Here is a 17,955-nt window from a genome sequence, read left to right as displayed (position 1 = left end):
AGTACAATAAATGCTCTCATTCTTTTTTTAATTTTTTTTTTTGATAAATCCCTGAGAATGTATGTTGACAGTCGCTAAGTTTCCACATGCACAAGCGTCGTGTGCCATGCTTCTGGACGAACAGCACTGCAAAGCCACGCGGGTCAGCCTTTTAACTATTAATGTTTCGTTTTGTTGGTTTGTTTAAATATGCTGCAAATGTAAAGATGAGTTACAAAGGAGTAAAGCTGAATCCATTCGAGGTACTTATCACAGGATGGAGGTGTTTTGTTTGGTTTTTAAAGCCATTTCAATTATTTTTTTTTTTGAGGCTGTGAACGTATACAGAAAACAGGAGAGCTATGTGGACTTCTGCCACTTGACAACATATACTCAGTGTAAACCAAACCTTTTTAACCTCTCTCTCATACAAAAAAAAAAAAAAAAAAGGAAAGGAAGAGTTAAAAAAAAATAAAACGAAAGAGAAAGAAAAAGGGAAAAAAATTAAAAACACACAAACTTTCACAACATGACAATTTAGTCTGCAAACGCAATATAACTATACACATATAATACCGGTGTGGCTCTGTTCTTTAAGTTAAAAAGGGTACAAAGGCAGGCTCAAGTAAAAACAAACCATCCCTCCCAACCCCACCCCCACCCTCATTCATACAAGTTCTCTCAACCAAACCTCTCCCGAACCAACATCATCAGTTTCTTTTTGCCTTTGTAGATTTGTTTCAGGTTGTCAATAAACTGTGTAAACTGAATGTGTCCATCATGCGCCATTAAGAAGGTCTCTCGGGCCTTGCTGAGGAACTCTATGAACTCACTATAGTGCCGAGGACTGATGTGTGTGAGCCGTGAGTGTGTCGTGTTGATGTAGGCCCCAATCGTGGCATCCAAGAGTTGCCTCAAGGGGGCTTTGTCCAGTGACATGAGCTTACCAGAGTTCCTCCTCCCGTGAAGCCCCACCACGCCGGGAGTGGTCAGAGTGCACCTGCGCAGAATGTCCGACAGTACTGTTGCACACTTGACACTCTTGACCACCAGAGGTATTATAGCTGCAAGCTCGTTTTTACCAAGGGAGTGGCTGAGCGCACAGGCCCACAAAACGTCATTAATGGCAGGGTGCGTGTCCTGATTGTAGCTCAGGTTGAGATGGGTCATGGCCAGGGTGGCCAGCTTGTAGGCCCTCATGGGGTACCCACGGTGCTCCATGTACCGTGCTATTGTGAAGAGCTGGGTGTAGCTCATGCCGGTTGTAGCAGCGTCAAGAACAATTTGGTACGCCGTCTCAAAAGCTATGTGATCCTTCTCACACAGGGTCAGCGCAGAGAGGGCACAGTTCTGAGGGTCCTTCATGGCGCACTGCAGTGCGAGTGTCCGGGCGCTGCTGGCCAGCTTTTCCTGCTGGTGGCAGTCCAGGTGGAGGCGGACGATGGTGCTGTTGGACATCACAGTGGTGGCAACAATACTTGTGGCTTCGGTGGGAGTAAAGAGTGTAAACCAGCTCTGCATGATGCTGTCCAGGGCATAAACACCTGCCAAGAACACCGAGAAGCCCCATTACTGACTGGCTGCCCAGGGGTCTTGCCTTCCTTCCACTCTTTAATCAATGCTTACACCGTTAACCATCACAGAACATGAGCCCCGTCAGAAAATCCTGTAAGGTAATGTGCCTGGGAGCAACCTTTTAGAATAAGGTTATTATAGATTGTTATTCAGTGAAATGCCTAAGGAACATGAACTTCCTGTAATAAAGAACGAATCCTCTCGGTAGCTGGTATTTGCGCTGTGCCGCTGCTTGCTTGCCATTTCAGACAATGGCTTTTTGCTAATGAGTTCCAGTTCACTGGGGCCTCCTGTCAGTTACCCACTACAGAATGTGAGTCAGAAGTACAACCCTCACCAGAATATGGAGTCTTTATGTGATATGTGTGTGTATGTGCCCAAGTTTAAAGTACACACAATACAAAATGATTAAACACACAAAGAAGCAAGGAAATGTGACCTGTAACCAGAGAGAAAAAAGTCAACAGAAGCAGACATACAGATGACTCAAATGTTTGACATGGATGACAAGGTTCTAAGTACACGCCATTCTAAGTACACAGATCAATGAGCCTCGGCTGTAGGAAAATCCTAAATGTGAGCCATTTAAAGAGCAGGCACCAAATCTAAGAGAAATTAGGCCTCTGTCTTGGTGCAAGGTAGGGTAGTGGCGTGGCAGTTTTTGAACTGGTATTATTTTTCTATCGATGCGCTAAAGCATCACATCGATAATGTAACTTTTATATTGAGACCAATTTCCTGCTTTCCAAGATAACATACCATTATAGATTAACAAAAGAAAAACAACAAGGAAAATGCTTTTATGGTATCTGCTGTGTCAGTCTTTAGATACACACTGAGGTGGCAGTGTATTCTCAGCAAGAGGTGTGTATCCTTTTCTGATGCAAATAGGAAAAAATGGTGGCTGTTTAACCAACATTTATTTTAAACAACCACTATTTGATTTGTGTTGTCATTCTCACCAGGAATGTCTGGGCTTTTTAGTTCTGACTCACTGCTGCAGGGGGGAGCTAGTAGGCTGAAGGGTTTCACAAACTGCACCTATGTGCAGCCCAGAATCTTCTTGTGGCTACTAAAAATTCTCATACATCTGAAAGCTCACCTAAACCACACCCAGTGGTCACTTCTCTGCTGGGTACCTTGAGAAATGCCCTCAGATGATGAAGGAAAAACTCAGAGCAAATAGATAGCTTTATATTATTTTCATTAAAGTGCCATGAACCCCGAACCCACAGTCTGAAGGTATTTTCAAAGATGGTTTCCCTCCTACCAAAGTTTCATATTCATTCCATTTCTGGAATATGAAAACTGTAAATCTGATTATCACAAGAAGCTACCAAAGGCACCTTAAGTGTGACAGAACAACTGAATAAAAAGGGTTTACTCCCTGGCCTATTCCATCTTAGATTAAGACACTGCTGCTGCTGCTGCTAAGTCACTTCAGTCGTGTCCGACTCTGTGCGACCCCACAGACGGCAGCCCACCAGGCTCCCCTGTCCCTGGGATTTTCCAGGCAAGACTACTGGAGTGGGTTGCCATTTCCTTCTCCAGTGTATGAAAGTGAAAAGTGAAACTGAAGTCGCTCAGTCGTGTCCGACTCTTAGCGACCCCATGGACTGCAGCCTACGAGGCTCCTCTGTCCATGGGATTTTCCATGCAAGACTACTGGAGTGGGGTGCCATTGCCTTTTCCAGATAAGACACTGGAGCCCCACAAATGTGATAGGAATGATGCAAGTGGGTATAACTGGAGGTGGAAGGTGAGGGTTAGGGGAAGGGAGTCCCTGTAGGTTACTGGAAGGGGCAGGAGCCTTGGAGACATCAAAGTAAAAGAGTGAAAATGTTCTTGTATGTATCTGGAAATGACAAATTGAACCTGACCACAAGGCACCTGGGGAAGCTACCCTTGCTGATTTTACCTACCTACTTCAGTAGCGCACGTTACCAGCCACCTCACCATCTCCCGTCGCCGCCAATTTAAGGTTGACAGTGTCATTCGCATAACCTATAAAGACAGGATAACAATGCTTTGGAAGGTTATACCAAGTCAATGAAAAAGAAAACAGTTCACCCCAAGGTATAAACTATTAATACTAGGCACACTCCCTACTACCAGGAAGATGGAGAGCCTTATTTGGAGCAAAGCTCTGCAAATGAACTTGGATTTGTCTACAGCTTCCCTCGCTGGTCTCGTCCCAGCCTGGGAGGCAGGAAGTTTGTGCTCTACTGGTAGGCCGACTGGCTAGATGTGGCATCCTGGGCAAGCCACTCAACCAACCACTTTTCTCCTCTGCAAAGCTCATGGGCCATGTTTAATGTGGCTGGACTGGCACATTAAACATGGTCCATGTTCTCTCCTCCTCCCCATCTTTAACATTCCATGCTTCTCAATCTCTGAGCCACCTCATGAATTAATTCTGACTGGGAACCCTCCATTAAAAAAAAAATAATTGTTTTAGTTATTTCTTCAACCTCTGCTTGTTCCTTCCTGGTGATTAAGAAGATAAGCGCAAGTCTATAGAAGGAAAGCACCTTTGGCATCATTAGCAATCTAATTTTGTTTTTTACTTTCTAACAGATTCCTAGATAAAATAAACCATATCTTCCTGCTTCCCTAATTTTTTAAGATTCAGAACCTCTAGGAATGTAATACTCTCCTGGAAAGGTCGACGGGATTCCTTCCTGGGTCCCAGGAAGAATGAGGCAGGGGGCAAGCTCCTGTCTTGCTCCTGACTGTCTTGCCCAGTAATCTGCCATTTACCAAAATCATCTGCCAGGATTCCAAATAACCAGAAAGCTCATGTTAATGGCTCTTTCTGCATCATATCTCTGAGGCAAATGATAACAAAAATAAGCCAAACAATATGAAGTTATTTTTAAAAAGAAACTCCTAAAGTGTCACCATATAGCTTTAAGTATAATTTCCCATGCCCTCTACTTGTAGAGTACTATGCATATGGCAAGGGCATTTTCCTGTAATCTAATTCTTTAACCTTATTAACCACTGTAAGGAGAAGCCATAACTAGAAAACTGTATGAATTATCTAACTGGGGCATTCTAATCCCATACTTTAGAAAATTAGAAGGTGGCAATTTCTTTCACTGCTTTTTAAGGAGGGAAAAACACAAATGTTAATAGGGATTCCCTGAGAAAAGCAGAAACACGAACTTTTCAGTTTCTGATTTATATAGTAATCTTTTCAGATACTATAAGGAAGCAACATCTACTTGAATAACCAACTCAAAGTGTCCTTGATAACATGTCTAAGCATGCCTAATGAAGTGGAAACCAGACCCAATCCCTCCTCCTTTACCTAAATTTCTCAGGGTTATAAAAAGGAGACGGAACGGTCCCTCTGCTATGAAAATGCAAAAACATCAGTAAGTATCCATACTTCCTCTAAAAATAGAGCCCTAACAACTGAATCTTTATTATACACGAGAGCTTAAGCCATGTACAGGAACAACTCTTCTTCATTCATTAAAGGAGGAACAGTGAGGTTAAGGCTGTAACACAGAAGACGATTTTATTTGTTGAAAGACATCAACAGGGCTTCTAAACTGCACAGTCCTACACGTGCAGCTGCAGTGTGGCCCAGCTGGGCACGACGATGTCTGTGAAGCGCAGAGCTCTTCTGAGGTCTCGCAGACCTGTGCACCACAGAGTCAGGGGCCTGCACTGGAACACCCAACCAAGCACACAGAGTCTGAGGATGATGCTTTATTAGCAGCCCTTGGCACCCACCCCAGGAAGGACCACAGTCACGTACCTGCAGGCCCAGCTCCAGAGACACTTTCAAAAGAGTGATGTCTGGCAAACTGTCCATGAGAGTTGCTATTTTAAATGCGTCCTGGGCAAGCTTGAAGATGTGGGATGAGGAGTGAATGTTTTTCTGGATGGATTCTAATACTGTTTCCAGCCTCCGAACATCACCTGCAATGAACAAGGGGAAACAGAATCAAGGCAGAGCAAAACAAACAAAAAACCACACACACACACCCAAAGGGAGTTGAAAAAGGAACAGAACACAACGCACACGTTAATTTACATGTAATGTTCACAGATGGCACACCTAAATGTTCCAAGGTCACTGCAGTATCTGAATCCCAGCTTCAAAAGATACACTGAGACACACCCTCAGTGACTAAAAGCACATGTGAGCCAGAACCAATAAGACAGAGCAAATAGTTCTCTCAGGTTCCTACTGATGTATTTCTGGTGAATATTTCAGGGAGAAAAAAATGGAACCCAACTTTTTAATCTGCTTCTGGAGCTCACCCACCATTTACATGGCATGGTGACTAAACCCGAACTCTGCCAGGAGCAAGTTTAACGATGCAGTTAAATGAGGAAAATGCTGGTTCAAATGAGTAGCACCTGTTTTGCTTCCTAAGCTAACATCTAAAGAAAAGACTCCTTTACAACATAAGCTCCACCACTGAGAATCTGATGGAAAACATGACCCTTAAAGAGGCAAATTCATGAAACAATCACAAGACCTCAGGACGACCCAGTACCTTTGGCTGCAGTTAGCATAGTGGATGCCAGCTCACACTGCTGGGACTCTATGTGGCTTAGAGTGAACCAGCGAGGGTATCGGTTGGGAACAACTGATGCAATGTGGTGTGGGCGGGTGAGGTCTCCCGTTGGAGCAGCAGATTCCAATACTAGCAACCTGTAATGATAAGACAAGGCAGGCAGCGCTCAGTTACCACCTGTCCATCACCTGGGCCACAGGGACTGGCCGGAAGCCAGAGGAGAGGGGAGACGCCGGGAGAGACTGCTCAGGTCCTCGGTGAGGGGAAAGCTGGTACAGCTATGCTCTGCCGCCCAGATGCTAAAGTTACCTTATTAATGGCTCACTACCTAAACCTAAGAGGCTTCCTTTCTTTAGCATCATTCAGAAAATGGCAATATTCAAGGAAATGAAGATATGTAACAACAGAGAGGTTTGAAACACAAGTCTTAATGTTTACCTACTGTAAAATTTCTGGACCTTATAATTCACTAAAAAATAAAAATCAAAAGAAACTGATAGTGAAGTGGATATTTAAGACTGAGATGATAAAGGGCTCACTGTATAGTTGAGATGAATTAGTTTAACTTACTAAAATGAGAGGGAAAGCAAAACAAAAATGACTTCCTTTCCATATATTCATACTTTCTGCAGAATTAGTTCCTTATACTTCAGAAATTTGTAGTTAGAAAATGTTCTATCAATCACATTACAGATGATGAGTGCAAATGATCTGAGTATTTGTCCCTTGACATTCTTACACAAATTCAGCACCATTTCTTATTTTAATCAATCTATCTTTAAGAATTTTGACTTATAAAGAACAACTACTGAAACAAAGCACATGCTTAGTGGTCTCTTCCAAATACAAGCACCGAAGAGATTAGCAGAGTAGCTGTAACTGCAAGTTTTTTTTTACAATCATCAAAAATACTGACCTTCACTCAAGTGCACCAGAGTCAGGGACTGTGTGAGTAAGAGCGGGGGCCAGGAGAGGTCGGTGGGCTCAGGGTGTGATGCTGGGCTTGGGGCCCTGCCCAACAGCAGTTACTGCTCTGGTAGGTCAAATGCCTCCCTCCCTTTTCCTTTTGTGTAGGGACACAGAGATGTTAGCATTAGACGGTGGCAATTTAGTAGTAGGAATTTTGGTGGGTTGCTAGTTAGCTTTTAAACAATCCGGGATATCCTTATATTCACAGGCAGATCTTTCCAGAGGTGCTGTAGAGGAAACTAATCAACATTCCTGGAAAGATGGGAAAACGACTGTGAAAGCACCTTTCTTCAGCACTTCCCCTCTCTTTCTAGAAAGACTAAGAAGCAAGTAAGCTACAGGTCTCTTTTCCTTCCTGTTCCCCTGGCTGTTTCCAGAGGCTGGAAACAGTATCAGAATCCATCCAGAAGAACATTCACTCCTAGCATACTAGAGATGCTCTAATAATAGCTCATACCACCTCCCTCCCACAGCAGCCTTTTGGCTGAGGGCATGTGGCAGGTGGAAGAGAAGAGGTGGTAACAATTCCCCTGTGCCCTGCTAAACTTCCCCATGAACATTCTGCCTTGGCAGCCACCAAGGGCAGACATAGATGAGTTTCTGAGTGTTAGAAAAGTAAGCCTCTCCCCTCCTGATAGATACGTTCACATAAGCCAGAACCACAGAGAAACCTTATGCTATTTTACACTTAAACTTTACAGGATTTGAGGCAATAGCATCTGGTGGCATCACAACATTAGCATCCTTCCCTTTGCACAGGAGCACAAATCTTAGTACAGAGCAGAGCACCTGTCTTCATCTGACAACTTCCATTTCAGCTTCCAAAAATGGGAATAGGAACATACTTAAAAAATTGTGCTCTAAAATACAAACCAAGTGGTATAAAGTAATTTGGTGGGGGACTTTTGCTTATGTTAGTTATTAATTTTTTTGATATTTAAAAAACAGATGCTAGAACTTTTAAGGTTTTTCTGATATGTTAATGAGATTTCATGTTGCCAAGGAAAGCATGTCAAATTAAAAGATGTCAGCCTCCATACACAATGACACATAGGTACATAAAAACACATACATGAATACACACTCTATTGCTGCATAGAAGGCGGCCTCCTGTGATTTATAAGTTATACAGGAAAGGCACTGTTTTTGCATCCACTACACTGGCTAAAAAGTTTCTGTGGAATCAAACTATTTTCCAACATCTCAAGTTGGAGGTGTGTCTTTAGGTGGCAATAACAGGGTCTAATCAGGACTTTAACAAGTGTGTTGATTTAAAAAAAAAAAAGACAACAGGAAAAAGCTCGTGTTTTAAGAAAGTAGATTATTTCTTTCAGGTCCTTAAAGTTTAAAATGCTATATATAAGATTGAAAAATGTAATCTTGAATGCATTAAAAAATATTCAGTTAGCACAAATTCATGATGAAAATAATTGCTTTGTGAACTGACTTCATAAAGGAGGAGAAAACAGAAAAGTCAGCGGCAGAGGATGTGTTCTAATTATTATCACTGAAAAAGGGACTGAGGGGGATGGAGACAAAGCTGAGGCAAGCAAATCCCAGAAGACCCCTGAACTGCGGTGCTGTCCGCGCTAGACAGAGCTCCCATCTTTTCTCATTCTCCCGGTGAACACAAAAGTGTTTCAGTGCCAAGATGGCTTTCCTGCACTACTGATGGGAATGTATAATTGCAGCAAGTGTGAAGGGCTCCCTCAATTACATTCAGCCAAGTATATGTACTATTTACCACTGTTTCAAAAATCTGATTTTTTTTCAAAAGAATGAGTTATTTAGGAAGGTTTCAACTGCTGCGGCCTTGTGACTAAACCTGACCTGCAATTGTTCTCTAGTCTCAAATTCTAGCTTCAAGACAAAGTAGGATAAAGCCACCATGAACGTGAGTGTGACAGCCAGCAAAAATGCCCTCCTTCCCTTACTTTAAAACAAAAGCCAAAGGAGGCGACAAACTACCACCACCACAACTCAAGAAGCACCAACAGCTGCTTCAGATTTCTGCTGCCTACAAGAAACACGGATGAGTGAGAAGTCAGTTAACAGCCGATTTTCCCAGTGGGGATTCGGACCGCCCCTGCCCACGGGGCAGAATACTTACCGCATTGCTCTCAGTGCAATTTTGTATGCCAGTTCAGCATCATGAGGTAGGAGAGAGGTGAAGAGATACTTGGCAAATGTGTGCATTGGAACACTCTCCCGATGGATTATTTCGCCCAAACCACTGTACGGGCCGGCTGTAGGAAGAGAGTATACACATTTTACATTCTTAAACAAGGAACTAAGACTTCTTGTAAAGTATAAATTTCTTATGTAAAGTTATAAACAGTGTTAATCTAGTGAAGAATATAACCTAAGTGACATGATTGAAATGAATACAATTCTTAAAAATGATGCTACAGGGTAGAGTATACGCCATCAAATTCACTTCAGGAACAACTGCCGGCAGCACAGCTGAAAGGAGAATCACACAACTATGGGGTGGAGCTTTTCCACATCACAACCGCTTCAGGAAATAAGGAACTTAAGACAGACCCTCTCTCAATGTGTGATATATAAGCATCCAGATTTTCAAATACACAGATGACTCTACGGCTTCACTTTGGAACCTGCCCCAGACTCAGCTGTAGGCACAGTTAAGCCAGGTTTCCAGAAAAGAGTGCTCTGCTTCAGGGGGAGGGATGGAGATTCTGAACCACAAATTCCAATACAAAGACTTTTAAGTATTGCTGCTTTTAATAAGGAGAAATAGATGTTAATTCTCAGAAAGTGATTAATAATAAAAAATAGAATAATACTCACCGTAGGCAAAAGAAAAAAAGTAACTGAGTCTGCCACTATTTGGGCTTCAAAAGATCAATTTCAAAAGCAAACTTATATTGAAGCTATCAAAATTCATTTCTCAGAAGTTATGACAGGCATCGTGGCAGAGCTGACTTCCCCTTTGTGCTCTTTAAATGCTACCTTACAAAGGGCAGTACCAACTTTTAAAACAAATTTTGAAAGGAAACCACAGTGGTTAGTTCAACTGCTTTCCGCTTAGGTACTCTGAGGTCTAGTTACTGTAAAGTGTTTTGTAAATTAGTTTCCATGTCACCTTTGGGTAACATCAGTTTCATGACTCTAGAACTATGAACCATCACACTACTGCTCAAAGGACATAATACATTTGATTTCCATGAGAAAACTTAGTCTGGTGAAGGGTTTAAAATGCAAGAAATGTAGTTTAGAAGAAACAGTGAGATGAGTTATTGAACTGGGTACTCTGGTAAGAGCATGATATATTTTAGATCACTTTAAATTAACAGAAGTTGTTTTTAAATGTCACTGTTTCATTCTTTGATTAGCAGTTTTGAACTATTCCTTATTTAAATACTTTAAAAGTCGTGTAGACTACTTTTTTACCAAGACAAACTAAAGATATTTAAAAATGTTTTAGTGATTTGATATTAGTAAAAAGTTGACACAGCGTTACAGTTTTTACCTTTAGTTCATATGAGGCCAAATTATTTGTTACTATTATAGCCCTCCTCTCAAATTCCTATGTTAAAGCCCTAACTCCCAAGGTGACTGTATTTGAAGATTGGGCCTTTATGGAAGTAATTAAGGTTAAATGAGGTCAAAGGGGCCCAGACCTGGTCCAACAGATTTAGTGTCCCATAAGAAGAGACAGAGTGAATGCTCTGTCTCTGCCTTGTGAGAACTCAGAGAGAAGGCAGCCATGTGCAAGGCCAGAGGACGGCCCTCACCAGAAACTAAATTAGCTAGCACCTTGACCCTGGACTTCTCAGCCTCCAGAACTGTGAGAAACAAGCTTCTGTTGTTTAAGCATCTAACCTGTAGTATTTTTTTAAGGCAGCTTGAGCAGAGTGAGACATTAACTCTACTTTATTAAGAACTAATTATAGCAAGCATCTATTTTTCTTCTTCTTCTCTCCTCCATTTCCTTTCAGCATTTTCCTTAAACCATCAAGGTCCCTTTCTGTACTACGCAAGGAAAGCCAGGATGCATAATCAATATAACAGCACTTCCCAACAAGCAAAACATTCAGTCAGGTATCACAGAATTATTTGTCAATGAATAGTCAGTGTAATCCCTGAGCTCCAGTGTACTGAAAAGTGAAAAACTGAAATCTGGAATCTAAGTTCCCCAGAAGTGTTTTTCCAACATGCCCACAGATCCAATATGCCTACAGTATGTCCAGAAGTGACTAACACTCAGCAACAATACAGGGTTACTGCTTCCTCTTTTTCAGATACTTGAGTCAGCTAACTAATTTGCCCCTGAAATTCACAGAGTATAAATGCATGAAGAACTTGGTGCCCAGTGCGGTTGATTCTATCATGGAGCACTTATCTTTTGGAGTTTACAGAAATGGTCCCTTGGCTTCCCCTTGGACTTCTTCCTGTCCTGCACCACCCACTCTTGTGTGGGCTGAGCAAGGCTGGGAAAGGAGAGGAGGCTGGGATAAGTCATCAGCACTCCTTATCAGGCAAAGTTCTAATTAAAGAGTTTAACAAGAAAGCATGGACTAATCAAAGAGTAAAACAAAGTTAAAAAATATTCATAAGTAATGAACATGAAGACATATAGATAAGTAAGTGATGAACAGGTATCAGACACTATCAACTGTGAAAAGCATACATCCTCTTCTATTCCTTCAGGATAATGAAAATCAGAAGGCAGTTTACCAAGTGACTAAGAGCCAGCATAAAAAAAACTTTGTGGCTAATGACATTGCTTACATCAAAAGGAAATATATGACAGGAAACTAAAACAGTAATGAAAGGATCAAGATCATTTGAAATTTGTCAAGAAAGGCTTTTATCTTGAGAAAAAAAAACTTGAGGAGAGTGCTTCAAAATATTAGGAATTTTTACCAAAATTAAGCATGTTTTATTCAGAACATTTTTCCTTTTAAGATGCACTTCTAAAACATATAAATGTAAATGTATTTAATGAAAAGAAATTTTGTCAACTAGATCTTTAGCTTTGGACATATAAGAGAGGTTTTGAAATGCTATTTTCTCTAAATCCCTCCCCTAAGTAGTCATTCCAAATACAAGACAAATAAACCATATTCTATGAGCTTATCAATCACAGAGAATCCCACAAAAATAACACACATGTACTTGAGAGATAGAAGCAATTAAAAAATTCTGACATCTCCCAGATCTGTGTAAAAATTGCTAACACTAAGTTGCCTCAGTCCTGTCCGACTCTGTGTGACCCCAGGGACTGTAGCCCGCCAGGCTGCTCAGTCCATGGGATTCTCCAGGCAAGAACACTGGAGTGGGTTGCCATTTCCTTCTCCAGTAAAAGATCAGGCTACCATATTAATTACACTTATTCTTGACAAGGAAAAAACATTAAAAAAATATCAGTCAAAATTTGGGGATTTGTCTGTTTGGCTCAGATGATAAAGAATCTGCTTGCAATGCAGGAGACTGGGGTTTGATCCCTGGTTCAGGAAGATCCCGGGAGAAAGGAATGGCTACCCATTCCAGTATTCTTGCCTGGAGAATTCCATGGACAGAGGTGCCTGGCGGGCTACAGTCCATGGGGCCACAAAAAGTTGGACATTACTGAGCAACTAACATTTTCACTTTTCTCTTGACCTTACAGAAAGAAGAAAACTTGACTTTGCCTTAGAGATTCTATGAAACTTTTACCTTGCTGCATCTACACCTAATGAATTTTCTGAAATAATTAGCACAGCGAAAATTCACTTCTGCAGTTGTTGGTCCTTTATCAGCATGTGCAAATGACACGTTCAAAACCCAGAAGTCATGTAACAGCCAACAGTTTGGAGGAATGCCAACCAATTTCCATTTTATTACTTAATTGATCAAAGGAATATGGCTACCAGCCATAAAGGAATATGGCTACCAGCAACAATTCACTAAACATCAAATTTACATTTATCTCAAGAACAACAGTCTAAATAAAAACAGCCCTTTTTAAAGCTTGTGACATTCAAATAGGGCTCACTTCTAGCAGGCTCATTTCTTATATGACCACCTAATAAATAATAAACATCTAAACATCTGTACTTTTTTATTAAGTGATACTACTTTTTGGAAAATGAACGTGCCTATGACACTCAGTGACCATACCAGTCAGGATAACTACTGCATTAAATGTACTCAAACAGTATTCCCAACTGTTTGGGAAAGCGGCAGGCCTGACTAACAGGGGCTAACCGGGCGGAGAGTCACCAGTTACCTTCTAACAGGAAGACTGCTTGCTTGCGAAAAATTTTCACCAGTGTGTCATCCAGCTCAACCTCCTGAAGCTTGGAGATGAGCTGTTCCTCGTTGCGGCAGACCTTCTCCTGGGTGTACAGCCCATCGGGCATGACCCGCTGCTGTCCCAGCCCTATTAGGGCCACTTCCACGGCCAGCGTTAGGTAGGACTCCCCTTCTTCTAGGAATTTGTGTGCAGGTAGATGCTGGTATTCCAGAGACTTGCACTGTCCCATATTCTCTGTCACAGAAGAAATCAGAGTTCAAAAACCACTTCTGCAGATGCTCTGACAGACACAATCTATTAATATTTTACCCAGAACTCAAACAAATTATTGACTTAGCTCCAAGAAAGCTGGAAAACCATGTTTCTTAGGATAAAGTATATAGTTTTCCAATATCTTTTAAAAAATGACCATCAATCGACAAAGTGTGTATGTTCTGGGGGAAAGCATAGTACAAATATTTTTCTCTTATTAAAAAGGAATCACCAAAGAGAACCATAAATCTAAGAAGAGATACTAAGAATACTTAACAGTAAACAAATCTTTAATTAACCAAGAGTAAAGTTACATGATGACTATAATAGTTACCAATTTTTTAAAGCCTAGAATTGAAAAAATTTTCATACTTTTACAGCAATGTTGTAATTTATAATAAGAACAGTAGAGAACACAACATGTATATAACTCAATTTCATGGTCCTTTTTGTTATCAGAGTCATCAGTTGTTGAAAGAGAATGAGTCTTTGAACATCATATTATCACTGTTAAGGTGCTTCAGTTTAGAAATTCTTAACAAACTTCAACTGTCAAACTCCCAAGGAAAGTGGATTCAGAGTCATACCCTCACCCGCCTGACAGAGTTTGGGTCACCAAAATCCATGAGGGCAACCACCACAGGCTAGATAATTAACTCTCCAAGCTAATCCAGTCATGGGAGCAGCAAAGGTACAAACCTTCTTCCCTGCCATATGATGTACATCCTTATTTTATATCTTTATGCTGGAAAATAGTAAGAAACATAGATAAATTCGTAGATGTACAATCACTGATTAGAAGGGAATGATTATTTTTAGGTTCTTGATGCATGCTGCCAACTGTCAACTCCAAGACTTTTCCCAGTTTGAGAAGTCTGCCTAAAAAGTGGAAGTACCATTTCCTGCTAACTGCTGGTCCTGTTAACTACATAGATTCATAAAAGAAACAGTGAAGAACAATGACCAGTGACGAACGCCATTCAGGGTTTAGAGGGGGGAAGCACATGAGACAAACGTCAATGTTTTTATTGTTTTATTTTTACCTGTAAAATCTGAGAACACAGGGAAGCTTTCATCGTCAGTGCGGCAGGCTTCCATAAGGCTGCTGAAAAGTGTGCCCACTGGGTCCAGGGGGTGTCCAACCCAGCCCTCCAGATTGGTTATTGAGGTTATACTTTTATGGGGTAGCTCTGTGTAAGAAAAGAGAATTAAGATATGGAGAGAAGTAGAGGAAAGAAAGGCTTTACTGTTTAATAGCAGCACCCTCACAAATTAACACTACATTCAATTAAAAATTCCTCTTTAATTAAAAAACAAGGTTTCGTAAAACCCCAACTTGTGAACTATTTTTTAAGTTCTAAAGGGTCATCTGTGAATCAACATAAATGGTGTTAACTTCCCAGGAAAGCTCTCAAACATCTATTTATTTATTTATGATTTTTAAATTTTTTTTCATTTATTTTTATTAGTTGGAGGCTAATTACCTTACAATATTGTAGTGGTTTTTGCCATACATTGACATGAATCAGCCATGGATTTACATGTGTTCCCCATCCCGATCCCCCCTCCCGCCTCCTTCTCCATCCCCCTCTGGGTCTTCCCAGTGCACCAGCCCTGAGCACTTGTCTCATGCATCCAACCTGGGCTGGTGATCTGCTTAATTCATGTGTCCAGGGTACTAGATTGACATTATTGTTAACACTATTAAATTATAATGTATGAGGAAAAATGAATTCCAATTTTTCACCTGAGAAGCTAAGGACAACTCTCCTCACCTCCTAGGAGTGGCTTTAAAGAGAACTAAGAATTCCCCCTGGAATTATCATTGGCTAACTTCAACTTTATTACGAAGATATTCTTAGAGTCCGGGCTCACTGAGTCATCTAAAATAGAGTCTAAAGAGCAGCTATACTCTGGGTCAGACTTGAACTCCCCTATCACCTTATAAGAGTCTTCCTTATCATGGATATGTAAGCCATTTAAGAGAGAAACTTTTCTACAAAGGGGAACTACAACAGAAGATAACATATAATTTGGATGGAATGTATCCTTTTCATTTTCTTCACAGAATGTTAGAACTTTGAAACTCTCAAGTTAGAGTGCTGAGAAAAAAGCTGCAAATACTTTAGGATATATCCCATTATTGTAAACAATGCAGTACTTTACATGTAAGTATTTACTAAAATAATAAATAGTAGTAGTTCGTTCTTGAAGGAAAGTACAATAAAAACTACATATAATATAAAATAAACAAGAAAAATATTAGCTTGTAAATAGCTAAAGAGCTATTCCACAAGTTCAATACTCCTTTAGAAGTCTTCTGTTTTGGACTACCAACTATTAGTACATAAAAATAAAGCATGGCCTGGCACAATGTATTATAATTTATGGAAACTGAGTACTAGATTCCTTGGAAAGGTCTTTCCCTTCAATTTCTGTCACTGGCTTTTAATATACACAACCAGGATGAAAACAGAAACATGAGCATTACTCTTAGCAACAATTCTGTCCGTCAATCTCTCTCTCTCTTTCTCTCTCTCTATATATACACACACACAAATACATATATGTGTGTATGTGTGTGTATTAGACTTACTGTGGCAATCATTTAAAAACATATATAAATATGGAAGCATTATGTTGTATACCTGAAACTAATGTTGTATGTCAATTATATCATTTTTTTAAAAAAGCTGACATATGCCAAATATTATTGAAACTGTACAAGATATTTTATTTACTAATCTTGGCCCCATAAGAAATAACTGCTACAGCAATTTGGAACTGTAACAGTACAAAAACACCTATTCTTTGAATATGGACAAACAAAAATAAAGTAGGGAAAGATATATAGATATGTAGTACTAGTAAAGAATAGTCTGAATTAAAAATTTTCATTACATAACGCATAAAACAGAAATGAGTCTGAGACCTCAAAGGCAGCTATTAATACCTAACACGTGTTTCAACTTAATCTACATGAACTAACATTTTTACATTTTGTATTTCTTAGATATTGTAACATTTAAATTAAACTCATTTTAAAAACTTTTTAGTAAAGAGCAGTAAAGTTTCAAAACTCCAATGATCATCAAGAGCAAGCTTTCCTGTTGCAGTATAATAACTTCATTCTCTCTTAGCCTATTTTCATCCTTTCTACGTTTCAGAAATAAATGCCTCTTGGCCATATATTGTATGTGTTTAGGTGAAGGGAGAGATTTCAGAAAAATTTTGCAAAGGGCCAAGCAAGATATTCTGTAAATATATCTGGTAACCAGTGATGATATGATGAACATAAAGAACTGGACAAAGTAATGACTTTCAGGGATATCACATTCCAGTCTCATCTGAGCTCCCCCTTTTCTGGTTCATGTTGTAACTTTGGAACTTTCTTTCATCAAAAAATGATTGTTAGTTAACATTTTTAATACTTATAGAGGATATAAAATATTACAACAGTCTAATCTCCAGCCCACTTCAACTTTTGATAATTTTCAGCTATACCCTAGATGTGTGTATAATTGCCCAAGGAATAAAATAAAAATATAAGCCAAAAAAATCACAACTAAAACTACTTCTCTCTAAGATATAAAATTCCAGAGTAAAAACAAAACAATCATACCAAAGAAAAATAAAAAAGATTTACACGTACAGAAGAAAAAGAAGCAGAGAAAGCATACATATTTCTTTCTTCTGATCAGGGCCTTATGCATGCAATATAACTCTGTTGCTATTATTATTACTAAGTAATGCTTATTTAAAATTTAAAAGATTAATAAACTGAGACAAAGAGGAGTTAAATATGTTCTGCCAGTTGATAACTCATCAAAAGTTATTTACAGAATCTAAAAAAAATCTAGGAGTTCTAGTTGGTCACTTTAAATACACATCATGTCCTGATGTACAAGTTATTACAATTAAAATGTTTTACAGTGCTTTTATATTATCTGAGGCCTGCTTTCAGCACTTAACAGGAAATAACTAGTTTAATCTTTCAACTCCAGGAGACAAGCCCTCAATTGAGCCCCAATCCACAGAAAAGGTCAAGTCAATGCCTAAGGTCTCCAGCCAGGACCTCTTGCCAGAATTCAAACATAGGCAGTCTACCACTGGAGCCCTTATTGTCACAACTAAAATGTTTCTTCACAGAATGAAATATATCTGGTTAACTTGCATTTTAGGTAATTCAGACATACTACATAACTCAAACAGTTAAAAAAAAAAACAACTTCCCCCTTAAAAAATTAACTTAGGAAACAAAGAAACTTAAAAAAAAAAAAAAATTCACAACATTCAACCAGAGAGGGAAAATGCCTAAAATTTGTCACAGATTAGCTAGCTATTAAATATTTCAGAAGAGTGGTAAGTGAAGCCATCTCC

General features: G+C 39.7%; 1 protein-coding gene across 2 annotated transcripts in view; it reads right to left on the bottom strand.

Annotated features, from left to right (window-relative positions):
• The window catches only part of ZSWIM6 (zinc finger SWIM-type containing 6), a 213,210-nt gene that overhangs the window by 1,223 nt on the left and 194,032 nt on the right, over nucleotides 1–17,955 (bottom strand). For both annotated transcript variants that reach the window (XM_070476733.1, XM_070476734.1), the window contains exons 8-14: nucleotides 14,619–14,765; nucleotides 13,297–13,557; nucleotides 9,172–9,307; nucleotides 6,072–6,229; nucleotides 5,324–5,487; nucleotides 3,477–3,558; nucleotides 1–1,523 (exon numbers count right to left, since the gene is read on the bottom strand). The exon at nucleotides 1–1,523 is cut by the window's left edge and continues 1,223 nt beyond it. In XM_070476733.1, the coding sequence (XP_070332834.1) occupies nucleotides 661–1,523; nucleotides 3,477–3,558; nucleotides 5,324–5,487; nucleotides 6,072–6,229; nucleotides 9,172–9,307; nucleotides 13,297–13,557; nucleotides 14,619–14,765 (1,811 nt within the window). In that variant the 3' untranslated portion in view covers nucleotides 1–660. The remainder of the gene's footprint in view (nucleotides 1,524–3,476; nucleotides 3,559–5,323; nucleotides 5,488–6,071; nucleotides 6,230–9,171; nucleotides 9,308–13,296; nucleotides 13,558–14,618; nucleotides 14,766–17,955) is intronic.

Source organism: Odocoileus virginianus, chromosome 14, assembly GCF_023699985.2.
Source record: "Odocoileus virginianus isolate 20LAN1187 ecotype Illinois chromosome 14, Ovbor_1.2, whole genome shotgun sequence".
NCBI classification, from domain to species: domain Eukaryota; kingdom Metazoa; phylum Chordata; class Mammalia; order Artiodactyla; family Cervidae; genus Odocoileus; species Odocoileus virginianus.
This window is presented reverse-complemented; position numbering and strand designations above follow the sequence as displayed.